The sequence below is a fragment of the Pteropus medius genome, unplaced genomic scaffold (assembly GCF_902729225.1).
Source record: "Pteropus medius unplaced genomic scaffold, Ma_sr-lr_union100, whole genome shotgun sequence".
Classification (NCBI taxonomy): Eukaryota; Metazoa; Chordata; class Mammalia; order Chiroptera; family Pteropodidae; genus Pteropus; species Pteropus medius.
In genome coordinates, this window is record NW_024355521.1 from 120,944 (window position 1) to 138,498 (window position 17,555).

Consider the following 17,555-nt stretch of genomic DNA (forward strand, 5'->3'; position numbering starts at 1 on the left):
TATTAGGGGTGGGAGTGAAGACTGGAGGGGTTTACCCTGAAGAATTGCAAATATAGAGAAGGAAAAACTTAACTTTTTTTTTTCTTTCTACCCATATTAGGTTCATTGGCTGGGGCCCTATAAATCAGATTATGAAAAGACAGATTAACAAGAGAAAAACGTGGGAGTTTATTACTGTGCCATCGTACATACCCATGGGAGTGAATACTCAGTGATGAGTAACTCAAAGGGGTATTTAGGACTTGGGCTTATATGGCATCTTAACAAAAGAACAATGAATTTTTAGAGACGTGACAAGATGAAGAAAAAGGACTTTGAGATTCTAGAGGCAGCAAATTATGTGAAGGCAAAAATATGGGGAAACTTATGGTAGATGAGGACTAGTTAGTTAAATTTATGTAGACTCTTCTGATCTAGAGTTGTCTCAGAAAGATTAACTTTTTTGCTTCCTGGTAGGGAGTGTGGGGTGGGGGGTGGGGGCAGGCACCTTTGCAAATTTATGTCCTGTTTTTAGGCAAAATAGGAGGAGGGCAGAGAACTTTCCTTGTACAGTAAGTCCTCACTTAACATCATCCAAAAGTTCTTGGAAACTGCAACTTTAAGTGAAATAACGTACAAGAAAACCAATTTTACCATAGGCTAATTGATATAAAAACGAATTAAGTTCCTGCTGTGTATTTCCAGTTACAAAAACATCACCAAACTTCGAAATAAAGACCTCAAACACTTCTAATATTAAATGTTGAAATAAATGTGAGCTGTACATACATTTAAGAATGATGAATAAAAACAAGTATGATAATTCTTTTCCAACCCACTTATTCCAGTTCAGGGTCACGGGTGGCCAAAGCCTCTCCCGGCAGCTCAGGGCACAAGGCGGGACCCACCCTGGGCGGGACAGCCTTCCTTTGCAGGGCCACTCACATAGCCACACATATTCAGACGGGGACGATTTAGACATGCCAGTTCACCTCACATGCACATTTTTGGGATGTGGGAGGAAACTGGAGTCCACAGAGAAAACCCATGTAGACATGTCGGGAGAACAAGTAAAATCCACGCAGACAGTGGCCCCAGCTGGGAATCAATTTTTTTTCTTATCAGTGTTGTAATAAAACAATGTCGAATGAAAGGATTTTATTCAAGGACCTGCTGTGTCTGCTTCTCCTAAATTTCCCTCTCGATTCAGCTCAAGACAATCCTTATGCCAAAGTGGCATATTTTGGGGCAACATAGTCTGCTACCCTTCACGAACAATCTCAAATTCAACACTAGATCACACCGACTTTAAAATCTTTTGACCTCTGCCGCTCCCCCCACCACCTCTGCCAAGGTACATTGTTGTGGCTGTTTCGCTCCACTCTGCCCAGGCCTCACTTGGGCCGTTTGGCCTTTCTTCTTTCTCTGCCCCTCTCTTTTCCTCTCCTTCCTCTAATTGCTCATTGTTTAATATTTTTTTACTTTACATTAAAGTATTAGTATAATTCTTATAGGAATTATATTTATCTTAAGCGGTCAACTCAGTGAATTCTCATAGACTGGGCATACTGGGATAACCCACATCTGGACCAAGAAATAGCATAACCAGCTCCCAGAAGCCCGCTTCATGCACTCTCCCACTCCCAGCCTCCCAAGGGTAATTGTTATCTCAACGCGTAATACCACAGATTGAAATCTGCCTGGCTTTGAACTTTACATCAGTGGAATCGTAGAGTGTCTATTCTTTTTATACACTGTGTAAAAGACTGGCTTTTTTTCCTCTCAACTTTATGCTTGAGAGATTCAGCCACGTTGCATGTACAGATCTAGAGAATGAATTCTCATTGCTGAATAGACCGTTATGTGAATATACCATGTTTATTTATCCTGTTTACTATTTTTGGGCATTGGGATTGTTTTCATTGTTCAGCTATTTTAAATTGTGCTGTAAAAAAAAACCCTTGTAGATTATTATTTTTAGTAGATCCACACATTTCTGATGGGTATGTTCATAATAAATAGATACATCCAGTTTTCTCAAATGGTTGCATCAGTTTACACTCCCACTAGCAACGTGTGAAAATTTCGGTTGATCTGCACCCTCACCAACCTTTAGAATTGTCTTTTTCATTTTATCATTTTGGCGGGTGGATGGATGGTGGTGTTGCCTTGGTAACTTCATTTTTACACAGAGCGCTATCTGCTTTCCCCTGCCTTAGGATTTCAGTTTTCCCCACAGTGGTTTATTAAGGTGTTTTCCCAAACAAAGACCATTTTCTTCCTAGAAGAAATTCCTTTGGCTGCTGTTAAGATGATACATTAGAACAAAAACACAAAACAAAACAAAGCCATGCCTGAAAGTGTTTATGCTGAAATGTTAACAGTCTTAATCTCTAGAATTGTAGGTGCTGTTAATTTTCTTTATGCTCATTTCGATTTTTACATTGAACATATTATTTGTGCAATTAGAAGAAATTTTTAGACAAGAAAATATCTCCATTCATAATCCTGCCAGTCTACTGCAATTGTTTTCATTTCTCTGGCAAATGTATATATTTTCTGAAAGCCACTCAACTGGATCAAAATAGGAGCATTCGAACATTCTCCTTTTCTGAATGCAACCTGCACAGTAATGAAAATGTCGGCTACCCTTTTTGAGTATTCAGGAATAGGTTGAACCAAATGAAATTGCTTTCTGTACATCACATCAGTTCATTCTGGTTAGGGAGGGGTTATTATCACCCCCATTTCACAGATAAGAAAACAGTCTCGGAGAGGTCGAGTAGTCCAAGAATATCAGCTAGGAAATGGCAAGGCTGGAATCTGAACACAGGTATCTGACTCCAAAGCCCGCTTTCCCCTGCCCCATGCTGCCTTTCCCTCGCAGTGCCTGGTGGGATTGCAGCGGAGTCTCTGACCTTCACTCCACTGGAGGACATGATTTTCCTCAAGTGGGAGGAGCCCCAGGAACCCAATGGCCTCATCACTCAGTATGAGGTAGGTTTAGACCCCATTATAGTGGGGGCCCCTGGTGGAAGGTGAGCACACAGCTTGGAAAGGGAGGCTTATGGTGGGGACAGAGGTGATCATTGTGGTTCCTTCAGCTGTGACCAGTTGTGTGCCCTGTGGGTTATGGGGACAGGGGCCTTGAAGGCAGGAGAGGTGAAGGTGCTCAGAGGTTGGGCTAACGGGCATCCACAGTCCCACCGAGCCTCTCCCTTTGCCCAGCCTTATCCCTAGCTCACTTGAACCATGATGGGCAGGAGGCTACAGGGCCAGTGATACCCTTCCCCATCCCTGTGCCTGCCTGCCTGCCCATCCTGCCCTCAGATCAGCTACCAGAGCATCGAGTCGTCAGACCCAGCTGTGAATGTGCCAGGCCCACGACGTACCATCTCCAAGCTCCGCAATGAGACCTACCATGTCTTCTCCAATCTGCACCCAGGCACCACCTACTTGTTCTCCGTGCGGGCCCGCACGGGCAAAGGCTTTGGCCAGGCAGCACTCACTGAGATCACCACCAACATCTCAGGCGAGCCTCCCCATCCCATCTTGGGCTTGGCCCCTTTGGAGGAGGCCCAGATCCCAGGGTTCTGTGGGCAGAGGGAGTAGTGAGGGGCACCCTGGGGGTGAGATAAATGTGTCTTTTAGGAGTTGAGGTCAGAGGTCAGGGAGGATTAAGTCAGAGGGTTCAGGAGACTGTGTGTGGTCAGCAGAATCAGAGGGCTGAGGTCAGAGAAGCTCAGGTCAGAGGGAACAAGGAGGCTAAGGCTGAAGGGGAAGAGGTCCGAGGACAGGGGTCAAGGAGGTCGGAGGCCTGGCCTTCCTGGTGCAGTGGCCAGACTCTGTTCTTATGTCCCTGTTCTCTTCCTCAGCTCCCAGCTTTGATTATGCTGACATGCCGTCTCCCCTGGGCGAGTCTGAGAACACCATCACCGTGCTGCTGAGGCCGGCACAGGGCCGTGGTGCGCCCATCAGGTGGGAAAGCCTGGATGGAGGGGTGGGAGATCAGGTCCAAAGGGAAGAGGCTCTTCCTCTGACCCAGAGCCCTTCCCCGCCCAGGCCGGCTCACCTTTGTCTTCCTTCAGTCTCCCACTTGGGGTTCAGAGTGTCTAGAGGAAGACGTTCTGTGATCCTGGACAGGTTGAAAGCCTGCAGTCACTCCCTCTGAGGTCATGGGTGTCTGATGGTGATTGTCATGAGAACTCTGGACAGTGTCCTGCCTGGAGAGGTGACTGTCCAGGCTTCTCCAGAGGGCCTTACCTTAGACTTCTTGGAGAAGTGAACTCTGGGGCCTTATTTCTTCCTAGCTTATTTCCTAGAGGGTCCTGCCCAGGGAGACACAGGAATGGGCTTACTAGAAGGCTAGGGCAGCCAGCTGGACAGGGCCATCTCTGTGGAGAGACCAAAAGCATGGCTTCTCCACTTCCTTCTCCCCAGAGGAAGCTGGGACTGCTGATGCCATGGTGGCTTCCTCTTCTGGGGAGAAGATGCTAGAGACAAGCTGGTGAGTGTGTGAGAGAAAGACATGTGATATGTGTGTGATGCATGGTGTGAAGGTGTGAATGTGTGTATGTGAGACAGTGTGAGGGTGTTTGTGGGCACATACTGTCAGCCAGACATCATGCTAAGGACTTACCTGCACGAGTAATTTATCTTCATGGCAATCTGTGGAGTGGGTACTAGTACCCTTATTTTACACACCAGGTAACAGGCTTAGGGCCTAAACAACTTGCCCCCAAGCTACACAGCTGGTAAGTAATAGAGCTGGGGTTTAGAACCCAGGTCTGTCTGCAAAGCTGGTACCTTTTCATGAAGTCACAGAGCGTCCCTGCTCCTCTGGTCCACTCCTTCCTTCCATAAAAGTACATCACTGGGAGAAGGTGACAGCTGTTTTTGGGCATGGGAGGGACCTATTAAGTCCCCCTCAAGAAGGTAGGGGGTTGCCTTGGTGCCCCAGACACCCCTCACTTCCTCATTCCCTCCTCCACTCTTCTCTCCTGCTTTGCTTCCCCTATATTTGCCACTGCAAAGCCTGTCCAGGGTTGATTCCCAGACCCTCAGGGGAAACCCAGAAAAACGTCAGGGCATCTGAGGGGCATTTTGCAGGATCCTCAGGGTCCTGGTACATCTAATTCCGGGAGGATTTGGGAAACCCAGCAGCACCTTCTCCTTTCCTTGTCCTTTTGGGGGGTCCTGTGAGCCAGCCTGGTCAGCCCCGCACTGATGATGACAATGCTGGGGGGTGGGGGTGGGGAGGTGGTGGGGTGGTGTGGGAACATGGTGAGAAGGAGGTGTGATGGCTGTGTAACCTTGGATATGTCCCTTCACTTCTCTAAGCTCTCTATCTTTATATGTATAATGAGAATCAAACCAGATCAAGGTGTGCTTTGTTCATGGCTAATGTCATTTATTATCATCTCCTGGTAGAACTTGGGGTTGGGGAGGCCTGACCTCAGCCTGGGAGACGGAGGTCTGGTGTTTGCAATATGCTAGTGACAGGGAACAAACCTGTGTGGCCCACATCTCGGGATGCTGGGGTGATGGCCCCATAACTTGGAAGCCCAAAGGAAACAGCTGGAGAGCAAAGCAAAGGCATTTCTACTTCCCAGAGCACAGGCTGTTAGTATGGGGTGTCACACGTGAAGATGTGACCGAGGCTGTGACTGGAAATACTTAAATTTGTCAGCATTCATTTAGTTACTCTTGGCTTTGTTCCACAGAGGATTTGGAGGAACTCACAGCAAAAGGCCATTCAGTAAAGTGAGAAAAATAAATAGAAACACACAAGTTGGAACCAGGAGACACAAATCAAAGGAAATACAGACCAGGGAACATAATCAGCCATTATGACTGGGAGACGGCAGGCTCAGAGCTGCAGACTCGGGGCTGTCTTCAGGTTTTGGGAGGGTATTTGGGATGTAGGATTAGTGTCTCCTTGTTTACTTGCCCAGGGACCATCTCCCCCACAGAAGGTCAGTTTCAGGAAGCCCAGATCCCCAAGAGGGCCCATCGTCTGAGCTCAGTAAACGCTTTCTGAATGAATGAATGCATCTTGTCTAACTCTAGTTTAAGAGGCCCGGAAGGGAGTCATTTGTATTGGGGGGTTGGGGGGGTGATGGAGCTGAGGCTGTCAGGACCTGTGGCAGGCACTGGAGGACTCATTGTAGAGTCGGGGTGGACTTAGGGCTTGGTTCCCCGGAGCAGGGCCCACATTCCTTCAGCCTTAGTCACAGTAATAACAGCTGACAGGCTTTGGCTGCCTGCTAAACTTGCCTCCTTCCTCACATCTACCTCTTGGAGCAGTCCTGTGATAACTCTCATTCTGCAGAGGATGAAACCGAGGCCCAGGGAGGTTAGTGACTTGTCCAGCTAGTAAGAGGCAGAGCTTAGCCCTCAAACCCATGCCCCTGGCTCCTAGATAGCTCTCCCTGTCCCTGGCCCCCAGTGGTCACTGCGCTCTCTGCTCTCCCCTCCTCACCAGTGTGTACCAGGTGATTGTGGAGGAGGAGCGGCCGCGGAGGCTGCGGCGGGAGCCCGGTGGCCAGGACTGCTTCCCAGTGCCGCTGACCTTCGATGCCGCGCTGGCCCGCGGCCTAGTGCACTACTTCGGGGCCGAACTGGCGGCTAGCAGTCTGCCTGAGGCCATGCCCTTCACTGTGGGTGACAACCAGACCTATCGCGGCTTCTGGAACCCACCGCTTGAGCCCAGGAAGGCCTACCTCATCTACTTCCAGGCAACAAGCCACCTGAAGGGGGTGAGGGACCGGTTGGGGGACAGGCTGGGGACACCTTGTAGGGCGTCGCTGCGGAGGCCAGAGACCCCATTCCACCCGCTCCTGACCCCACTCCCTCCATTGGTCCCCGCCCTCTTATGGCCTCTTCCTCCTCCCCTGTGCTTCGCCCCCTCTTCTGAGCCCCATCCTCCTGACCCCAGGCTCCTTTCCTCCAGTGCTACCCTCTTCTCGAGCCTGGTTTTTTTTTTTTTTTTTTTTTACCAGACTCTTTTCTACCCAAGCCCCCTGTCTAGTCTCTGCCCTCTCCCTGAGGCCTTGGTCTTCTCTCTCAGGTTATCCATCTCAGGTTCCTGCTTTCACCAGACAAGGCCTAGGACCCGCCTCCTCCCTGAAGGCCCGCCCCTCTCCAAGCTCCTCCCACTTGGATCTCTTTTTCCCAGGCTTCCTCCTTCCCATCAAAGCCCCTGGACCTAGACCCAGTCCCATTTCTGAGGCTCCGCCCCCTTTATTTCCCTGTCCCCCTGGATATCATTCCCCTTTCCTGGGGCATTGTCCTATTTGTAGACCCCTCCTCTCTCGGAACCAGCCTCCCTGGTTCCCCTCGGCCCTTCTGCCGGGTTGGATGTCTTTAGATAAAGTCCGCATCCCACAAGCCCCGACCAGGCCCAAGACAAGCTGTCTGAGGTTCTCTCCCAGGGAGGGTCAGGTCCGGGCTTCAGTGGTGCTGAGACCCCCATCTGTGCCACCAGGAAACCCGGCTGAATTGCATCCGCATCGCCAGGAAAGGTAAGTCCACCTGGGTTCAGTCCTCCGGGGCCGGGTTTCTCACTTGCTGGGCTCTGTGGGGTTGACCCTGAGCGCCCAGGGCGGTGGTAGCAGAGGAGAGTACCTGGCAGGCCTGGGGTCAGAAAACTTTTTCCTTTTTGGCCCCTATGCGCCTACCCCAAGGGCTCCTCCTTCCAGACTGGGCAGCAGGGACAGGCCCCCTCTTCCCTTGTGGTCACAGGAGGGGCCTTGGCAGGGGCTGGAATTGGCTTTGGAGGGACAGTCATTTTGGTTGGGCCATGAGGGTGAGAGATGCTAGGCTCTCATCTTGGGTTCTGTGTCTGCCTCCTGGGGGAGGTGGGAACAGCACAGACCCTGCAGTGTAGGGATTGTCCCTGTTCCCAGACAAGGAGTGTGGTTGGTTACCCATCCTGAAATGCTCTAACCACCTCCTAGGCACACAGTTCTCTCCCCCATCACCTCCCAGGGGGCCAAAAGGGTGGGTCTAAAGGCCTCAGGCATTCTCCGACCCCCATCCACTGTAGGATGGGGAGGATTTGAAAAAGTAAAGGAGAGGGGGGTATTCCTGATAGGAAGAGTCAAGGAAAGCCTCTGACACAGAGGTGCAGAAGGTATGGGGCGTGGTGAGGAGATAGATCTGATCGAAAGGCTGGACACATGTTGAGAGGGGCAGTTGTCTTTGTGCACCTGTTTTTGTTCAGCCTGGTTTATTCCTTGTGGCCCAGACTCCTGCATGTAGGGGGTACGTGGTCCTTATCTCACCTCTGATCCTTTGTCCTGCTTTGTTCTCCCCAGCTGCCTGCAAGGAAAGCAAGCGGCCCCTGGAGGTGTCCCAGAGATCAGAAGAGATGGGGCTCATCCTGGGCATCTGTGCAGGGGGACTTGCTGTCCTCATCCTCCTCTTGGGGGCCATCATCATCATCATCCGCAAGGGGTGAGCGAGGCTGTGCCCTGGCCCACCTGTGGCTCCTACCCCTCAGAGGCCTAGTAGGCATAGAGGAGCCATGGCTGGGGACTGCTAGGGTTGGGGGCTGGTAGGGCAGCTGCCTGGTGGATGTGTGGAGGGTTGCCAGCCTGGGCATCAGGTCTGTGGATGGACCCAAGCTAGATGGTGGGAAGCCAGAGACTCTGCAAATGTAGCTGTGTCAGAGCAGCTTGGCTGGAGCCCAGGTCTGGCTGGTACCAGGTACCACTATTCAGGGAAGGGCACTTAGTACCTGCTGCTAAGGAGCTGTGCTGGAAGGGGTCACCACCCTTCTGTTCCTGCTGGGATATTCCAATGGGGAAGGGTGTGGAAGTGACCTGACTTTGAATCCCTAGCCCGCTGCACACCTTCTGCCAACTTGTCTGCCCTGACCAGAGAGCCGTGGTGTTGACCTTGAGTCGTGGAGTGGTACTCACTCCCCTTTAAACCAAGGAGATTGAGCTGTTTCTGTAACTGGGCCCCACCCTCCTTTGGGCTTGACTGTTACTATTGATCCCTGAGGAGTCCTGGGTGCATCACTCAGAGAAGACCTCCCTCCTGCCCTTACCATCCCTCAGGCTTCAAAGGTCCAGCCTTATGTTTATAAGGGATGCATTTCCTAGTCTATTTTGCAGTGAGCAGCATGAATTTCAGCATGCCTTAAAATCCAGAGTTTAAGAAATTGGAGTTTAAGAAATTCAGGATTTGAGAGTCTAAGAATCTCAGAATTTAGAATGTGGAGGCTCAGAGCCCATAAAGTGAGAGCTGCCAGGTAGTTCAAGGACATTTAGTCTATGGGTATCAAATCTTTTTAGAGCAACAGAACCTGTCTTAAAAACACCAAATAAACCTCCCCTAGGAGCCCAGTACATTGGAGCAGCTGAAGGCTGAGTCTTTCCTTGGAGTCAGATGGGGGCTTCTGAGACCCCTCTGCTTCCCCTGCTCCCCGCCCACTTGCTGCCACCTCATTCCTTACCAGGCAGTCCCAGGACACTGTGATCCAAGCTCCTTAATTGAGGGATGGAGATGCTGAGGCTCAGAGGGGTCATGGATCTGCCCAAGGTCACTCAAGGAAGCAGAGGCAGAGCCCTCTCTGCCCTCTCCCCACCTGAGCTCTGGCTTCTGTAGGCCCTGCTGCTGCCAGGCTGGGTACACATGGATGAGTTGGCGCTGGGTCTCTGGGCTGCCAGGAGCAGATAAGTGGAATCCAGGGATATGAGGGAGAACTGGCCAGGGTACCAGCAGGAGAGAGAGACTCTTCCAGAAAGCCTGGGGGTAGGGCATGCTAGCAGTGAGGAAGTAGCATGGGGGTGGGGTGGCCTGTCCAGGTTGATAGGCTCTGATTTTTCCTTTCCCCAGCTCCTGTACAACTTCATAAGACAAAATATTTTTAACTGTCACTTGTTGAGTAATTACTATGTGCCAGGAGCTTCACACACATCACCCATTAGGATGTTAGTTATTGAGCACCTACTGTGTGCCAGGCACTGTCTGACACTCAGGATACATCAGAGAACATTTCCTTCTTAGATCCTGACCCACAAAGCAGGTCTGACTCCCTTTTCACAGATGAAGAAACTGTAATTGAGTGACTTGCCCATGTCACTCATCTGATAAGTGGCAGGGCCTAATATGAACTCAGGCCTGACTTCGAAGCTTGTATTCCTCATGCCCAGGGTTGTGAAAGGCCTCACCATGGCTGGTTGGCACACAGTAGGAGCAGTAAATGGCAAGTCCCTGCCCTTCTCTCCAGCAGGGGCGTGCCTTGTAGGTGGCCTAGGAGTTGATTCCGGGGGGCTTAGGAAGTGGGACAGATGGAGAGGAGCGTAGGGAGGGGTCAGATTTGGGGAATTGCAGGTGGTATTTGAGGTCCTAGAAATCTACTCTCAAGGAGAGAGGATTAGCAAAGTGGGAGATGTCACACACCCCTGCAGAGAGAGCATTGGGCCTAGGAAGGGATGAGCCAGAGATGCTGCCAGGGCCTCACTTAGGAAACCCTCTGTTTATACAGCTGCTACCCTGTAAACGCTTGAGGCAACCCCCTGTAGGATCCCCCTTTCTTCTAACAACCATTCAGTTCTAGTCTATAGCATGTCACTTACACGCCCTCCCCCCATTCTACCTAGCCTTCAGGGTCTACTCTGTTCCTCAGAGGGCCCCCAATCTGCACCATGGGCTGTCATGAGACAAAGCAGTTCTGGCAGGGATGGGGGTATTCAAATCAACTTGGGGTACAAATGTAATGGACAGATTAGGAAGCTGCTGTGGGAGGGCAGTTATCCAGTTAGTGTACCCACCCCCTGCACCCTTGGAGGGAAGAGGTGAATGGGGGGGATTATGAGTCAGGAGCCAGCTGAGAGAAGAGATATCAGATTCTCCATCCTGCTCTGCTATGTGGACAATAAGACTGGCCACATCTGCCTCTGGAGACTCCAGGGCGGGGAGGGGAGTGGCTCACTCCAGACCCCAGATCCCAGGCTGGCTCAGACACCCTTGCTCCGCCTGTAGAGGCCCCGCCCCACCCCTGCCCTTCCGTTTGCAACACTTTCTTTTCCCTGCACGTTTTCATTTGCTTACTTGCAGTGTTTTGCTCAATGTTTATTTTCACTCCTGGATGGAGCACTCCATGAGGGCAGAGAAAGTTCTCTCTTGTTGGCTGTGCATCCATCAGGGAAGAGCTGAGCCTGCGTTTCCTGTTGCCTAAACCTCACCACAGCCCCAAGGGTGGGTGGGGAGTGGGGTGGAGGTGGGGGAGGCATTACTAACTTCACTTGTTTGGAGGAGGAAAGAGAAGCTCCGAGAGATCTTTTATTTCCCTCTTTTGTTGATTACTCAATTAAATGAAATATTTATTGAAGGATTAAAATGTGTTGGATACTGTCCTGGGCAGAAAGGACAAGGTTGCTGCCCTCTTGTGCTTCGTAGCTAGTGAGGAGCCTGTCATTAAACTAGAAGGAGCACAAACGGGTAATTGCAAATTGTGAAAAGAACGGGGTGCCTGGGTTGGGGCTGAGAGAGGGTCAAGGGAGATAGAAAGTAGTTGGCGATTGTGGGGGAGTGGTCAGGGAAGACATTTCAGCTGGGGCCAGAAGAATGCTATTCCTTCAGCCACCCTCCTCTCCTTCAGGGCCTCTGTGGCCAGCCACAGGGCCGTGGCCCCTTTCCTCTGTCCCTGGGGTGAGACCTTGAGGTGAACTCCTGCCCTGGCTGGGCCTCAGTCCCCACCTTCCTCTCTCCTTCCCTTCCCCCAATCTACACGATTTCCTCCTGGAAGGCCATTCCTTGGAGTCCCTGCCTATGGGGTGATGTGGGGGTGGGCGAGCGGAAGGCCCCTGGATATGCCTGGATGAAGCCTTAGGAGGGAGCTGGCTCTGGGGTCAGGGCCCTGACCCTGCTGTGGACTCCGCTAGTGACCCCAAGAGTCCCGTGCAGACCAGATCGTGACTATCCGAGACTCGGCCTCTCCCTCCTGTGATGTGGGAATCAGACCTGCTCTGCCTCCTCCCTGTGGGTGCTTTGCTGTCATGTCTGGGCTCTTGACAAAGCTGTGCTTTGGGTGCCCATGAAGGGTGACCCCATACCCAGGGGCAGTCTGGGGACAGTGAGGGTGGGTCCCAGGGTTGTGCTGGAGCCCTCTCCACCCTGCCCACTCCTTACCCCAGCCTCTCGTGCCCTCCCAGGTACAGGTGTATGCAAAGGGCTGTCCCCTCAGGAGCAGAGGGGCCTGCAGGTCTGAGCAGCGTTGGGACTGAGGGTGGGGGGCTGTCTGCAGGGGTGAGTGTGTGAGTGGGGGTTGTCATGAGTGTGAATGTACACATCTATGTGAGTGTGTGTGAATATGTCTGTGTATGTATTTGTATGAGTGTCAATGTGTAATTGTGTTTAAAGACGTGTGTCTGTGCATGTGTCTATGTTTGTATTTGTGAGTTTATGTGAGGAACGTGTGTGTGTCTGTGTGTCTGTGAGAGCTCTGCCTTCCCCCTGCTTTGCTCACTCCAGTAGCAGGCTCGGGGAAGGTTCCAGAAGGTCTGAGGACCCTGGTCCTTAGCGATTGAGCCCAGCCAGCCCTTGGGACATGGCGGGCCCTTCTGACCTGGCCAGACCCTGGCCAGCCCCCTCCCCAGCCCCGAAAGCACCAGGCCCCTCCCTGCTAGCCGGGCACTGCCCTGGGCCCGGCCTCGTGGAAGGACCAGGGGGCCGACTGTGCTGTTCTCTTTGCACGCTGCCAGGAGAGACCACTATGCCTACTCCTACTACCCGTAAGTAGCTCCGCTGGCCGTGGGTCCCGGCCCCTCCCGGGGAGCCTCTGCCCTCACCCCCTTGGCTGGGCCTGGGCTCCAGCATCCCCCGCCTGGCCTGGCGTCAGCCCCTCCTCCACGGGCGCCTCTGTCACCGAGCTTCCCTCCTCTGCTCTGACTCTCCCCTCTGTGTGGTCCTGGAGGTCACGAGCCCTGGCTTTGTAGTCAGAGCCTCTGGTTCAGACCTGGCTCTGCTGTCACCCCAGTCAAGTCACTTACCCTCCCTGAGCCTTCCTGTCCTCTCGCCCCCTGAGAACAGCCTGCTGTGTTCCAGAGCCATTCCTTCTGGTGGGCACTTCCTGACGTCAGACCATAGTCCATGTCCCGGAAGGTCTCACGCGGGCCCCACTGTGGGGTCCCCATCCGTGTGCGTGTGTGTGCACGTGGAGGCAGGCCTGTCCCCACACTGGCAGCTCTCCCCACAGTACAGATAGCGTTCAGGTCACAGGAGCCCCTTCTGGGCCGGTGGCCACAGGCTCTTCAGACCCACCATTTCCTGAGCGCTTCCTCTGGGCTCAGTTCTTTACACAGAATCCTCACAACAACCCTGAGAAGTAGGAACTATGATGCCATTTTCCTCATGAGGAAACTGAGGCTCAGGGAGGTTAAGGGACCTGTCAGAGGTCACAGGAAGTACAGAGCTGGGGTGACCACCTAGGCCCCCATCTGACTCCACAGCCTCCCGATGCTCTTCTGTCTTCTGCCTCTGTCTTCTCTGACTCTACAAGCCTTCTAGAACATTCTCCCCTACCCTTGCTTGTTCTCCCTTCCAACAGACAGAGCAGGCTCAGAGAGTCCTGGACCAGCCCAGAGGACGGTGGTATCTCAACTCCTCCTCCCTGGACCCTCTACTTGCATTGATGTCACCCAATGTCACACACCCCCATCGACTCATGAGGAACCTCCAGCTCGGCTTGTACAGGAGCTGCTGACAGGGCAGTTCTCCCTCCCTCTCTTCTTGTGCAGTTAACTTTTGAACCTAAATGCAGAACTTTTCCAAGTGTCTGTATTACATTCCATCTGATTAATCTCACCCTGAGATCGACTGGAGGCCGGCAGTGTTTCGTGTCCCTCCTGGGTTCTGTCTTCTGTGGATCTGGTTGGTTGGTGTGTGTAGTTCTTCTTCCAAGTAGGCCAGGAGGCCTGGGCGGGAAGAGAGCCCTGCGGCACACCGCTGGAGCCTGCCTCCAGGCCAGGATCCACTCGTGACGTGTCCTCCTTGGGCACCGTTGTTCAGCCATCTTGACTGGCTGTCTTCTGTCCATGGTCCTGTCTTCTCTGTGGTTTTCTGGTGTCTGATCTGTCCCTGTTTCTGTCCCCTTCCTCATCTTTCCTTTTCATTGTCCCTTTACTCTCTCTCCCCTCCCTCCTCCTAATTCTCTTGTCCCATCTCTTCCTCTCCTCACTTCCCTTTCCTTCCATTCCTTTTTCCTCTATGTTGATGATCATGGTCACAGCCACAGAGGCTTCTCTTCACTGCCCCCAAATGGGTCTTTGGCTCTGCCCAGAGACTGTAGGTGGGGCTGGGAGCAGGAGGCTGAGCTGTCTCTCGTCTAGACTGGGAAGGCTGTGCCCACCTCAGTATACAGCAGCATTGGTTCCCATTGTGGATACAGAGTCATCTTCTTAACACAGGAAGCACATCGTGGTTCTGGCAGGAGGGGCACCAGAGGTCGTCCTGTCCCCTCTCCTGGCAGTTCTTGAGTCAGGACAGACTGATTGGAGTTTGCCTGTCTGGGAAGATCCCTTCATTCGCCTCTTCATCTCTATGATGATCGGTGTTTCTGAGCCTTCATAACCTGGAAGTTCTTTCTCAGGTCTGCCCCACACCCTACATGCTGTAGGGCTGAGCTAGTGAACAGATTTCTTGTCTTGAGCCTTCCCTGTGATTAGGCTCCTGCTCTTCTCCTGTGTCTCCATCCCCTGTTGTCCCTCCCACTTACCTCCGAGTTCCCTGTAAAGCTGAGCTGGAGTGCTGGGCTGTGTGGGCACTTGCCCAGGGGCCTTTCTAGAAGCTCTACCCTCTCAGAGGGATGGGCCTCTCACTTCCCTCTGCTGCTTCCAGCAGGTGGATAGACTGGTGGGCAGTGGTGGGAGTACAGATCCTGTGTAGATCTCTTTACAAGTCTAGTGTGGCTAGTGGTGGGGCCATCCTGGGGGCTGGGGGGGTGAGAAGTAGCCATGGTTGGGGTTCATTCTGGGTTCCAGGGAGGACTCCTGAGTACTGGCTCAGCACTAGCCAGACCCTCTGCCAGGAAGGAGGAGTGTGGTATATCCCATTGCAGGAGAAAAAGATGCTCCTAAGGCAGGTGTCTGGTGAGGATAGGGGAGAAGGGAATGGATATGGGGCTACAGCGGGGACAAGCATTTTTCTAGTTTGGGGTGGGATGACGGTCTTCTGTGACACCAAAATAGGCCCAGAATGACTTTTCCTCCCATTTCCTGAACTCATGAGGCTAGGTCCCAGCCCAAGGCCACTGCTGCTCCTGCTCCATCCCTTAGTTTCAGCGAAGGTCCTCAGGACAGGGTCCCTTCTCAGTCCCTTTTTGGGAGAGGCAGCAGCTCTGGTGAGTGAAGGATGGAGGTAGAGCCCTTTCAGCATCTAGAGATACTTCTAGAATGGCTCCTGGTCTCAAGCCCCTGACTGCTGGGCTTCCCCATCCACCTCTGGGCACCGTCCCACCCAGCTCAGCACCCACGTCTCCTGTCCACTGCCCCCTTCAGGAAGCCAGTGAACATGACCAAGGCCACTGTCAACTACCGCCAGGAGAAGACGCACATGATGAGTGCCGTGGACCGGAGCTTTACGGACCAGAGCACCCTACAGGAGGACGAGCGGCTGGGCCTCTCCTTCATGGACGCCCATGGCTATAGCCCCCGGGGTGAGTGCAGCCCTCAGGCCCCTTCCTTGTGGCTCTGGGGTGCCCCACATCAGATGAGTTCTGTAACACCCGAACCCAAACTGAGGCATCTATTATGCTCCTGCTGGGTAACAGCACTGGCCCTGGAAAGGCAAAGAAGGCACAGGTATGACCTTGCGCTAGAAGAGCTTTAGGAAAATGGAGGACTTAGACACAGGCTGCTACAGGAGGAATTCGAAGTTATGTGTGTTAATTGTAGGAAGTGCTTCGGGGACTCAGAGGAAGGAATGATGCTGTGTGATCAGAGAGGATCAGAGCAGTCTTCTGGCTTATGGAGCACCTGCTTTGGAAGAAGCAGAAGACCAGTCAGTGGCTAAGAGGGATTGCTCTAGAGTCAGACAGACCTGGGTTTGCATCTCAGATCCCTGTAGCTGTGTGACATGAGGCAAGTCAGTTAACCTCTCTGGTGGTCTGCTTCCTCACATATAAAATGGGGAGAAAGATTATCTCTGCTGTTAGGGCTGCTTGAAGGCTAAATAAGATAATGTGTGTACATCATTAGTGCTGTACCCGGCATACAAGAAGAGTATCGTGAGTCTGTTGTATGTACTAGGAACTTGTCATAAATCACTTTATCACACATCTTTTTTATTCTGTTTAGTGCTGATTTATACAAAAGAAAATATAATGTTTATGAAGATCATAAAGTCATAATGATAGGACAAACACGGGTGAACACCACTGGTGAATTAGAACTTCTCCCATATGCCCTAGCTCCCTCTTAGATGTAAATATTCTCCTGAAATTTGTGTTTATAACTTGCCTTTTTGGAGGCCGTTTTACCATGTGTGCATGTATCCCCAAACAGTGCATTGTAGAATTTTGCTTGCTTTTGAGCTTTATAAAAATGAAATCACGCTCTATTTTTCAACTCCGCATCATGTTTCTGACATTTACCCAGGTGGATATTTCGCTGTACTTCATTTATTTTCTCTGATGTATAGTTTTCCATTGTTTGAATATACTGCAATTTCTTTCTTTCTGCCATCCATGGGTGTTTGCTTTGTTTCCAGTTTTCCTGTCATTACAAACAAGACTGCTGTGAACATTCTGAAATGAATCTCCAGATGCACCTGCACAGGAGATTCTAGAAGTAGAACTGCTGGATTATGGAGTGTGTGTATGTTCAATTTACAAGACAGTGTCAAATTGTTTTCCAAAGTGGCTTTGCCTGTGTTTGTTCCCAGCAGCAGTGTATAAGAGTTTCCGTTGCTTTATATCAAGATTAAAATTTGCCAGGCTCCTTCACTTTTGCCAAACTTGTTTGTATAAAATGGTGATTCTCTATAGTCTTAATTTGCATTTCTCTGATTGCTAAGGAGGTTGAACATATTTTCAAATCATTATTGGCCATTCAGGTTTCTTCTTCAGTGAAATATCTGTTTGTGTCTTTTACCTAATTTTCTGTGGGTTTTTCTGTGACTTTCTTAGTGGTTTTTAACAGTTCTTTATATATTTAGGATGCTAATCATTTGTGACTAATGAATTGCAGATATCTTGTCCCAATTTGTGACTCATCTTTGACCATTTATAGTGTCTTGGGATGAGTATGTTTTTATTTTAATTTAGTCAAGTTCATCAATCTTTTCCTTGTAGATTTCCATTTCTTTTTGTGTATTTTCTTAAAGCATTCTTCCTTATTCAAGGCCATAAAATATTTTCTACTTTTTATAAAACCTTTACTATTTTGCATTTCATATTTAAATCTTTATTCATCTGTAATTGACTTTTGTGTGTGATGTGAATTAAGGATTTTATTTTTTCTGTGAGGAAAACCAACTGTCCCAGTGTCAGTTACTATAGTTCATATTTTCACTACTGATTTACAGTGCCACCCTTACATATATCACATTTCTGTTTACATGTGGAT

General features: G+C 51.0%; 1 protein-coding gene across 6 annotated transcripts in view; it reads left to right on the forward strand.

The window, feature by feature from the left end:
- The window catches only part of PTPRU (protein tyrosine phosphatase receptor type U), a 77,520-nt gene that overhangs the window by 32,313 nt on the left and 27,652 nt on the right, over positions 1–17,555 (forward strand). For all 6 annotated transcript variants that reach the window (XR_005651943.1, XM_039858697.1, XM_039858695.1 and 3 more), the window contains exons 9-15: positions 2,867–2,976; positions 3,310–3,511; positions 3,855–3,957; positions 6,464–6,737; positions 7,466–7,502; positions 8,298–8,436; positions 15,489–15,646. Coding sequence is in view for 5 of the 6 variants with exons in the window: in XM_039858697.1 (XP_039714631.1) it covers positions 2,867–2,976; positions 3,310–3,511; positions 3,855–3,957; positions 6,464–6,737; positions 7,466–7,502; positions 8,298–8,436; positions 15,489–15,646 (1,023 nt within the window). In the remaining variant the exon portion in view is untranslated. The remainder of the gene's footprint in view (positions 1–2,866; positions 2,977–3,309; positions 3,512–3,854; positions 3,958–6,463; positions 6,738–7,465; positions 7,503–8,297; positions 8,437–15,488; positions 15,647–17,555) is intronic.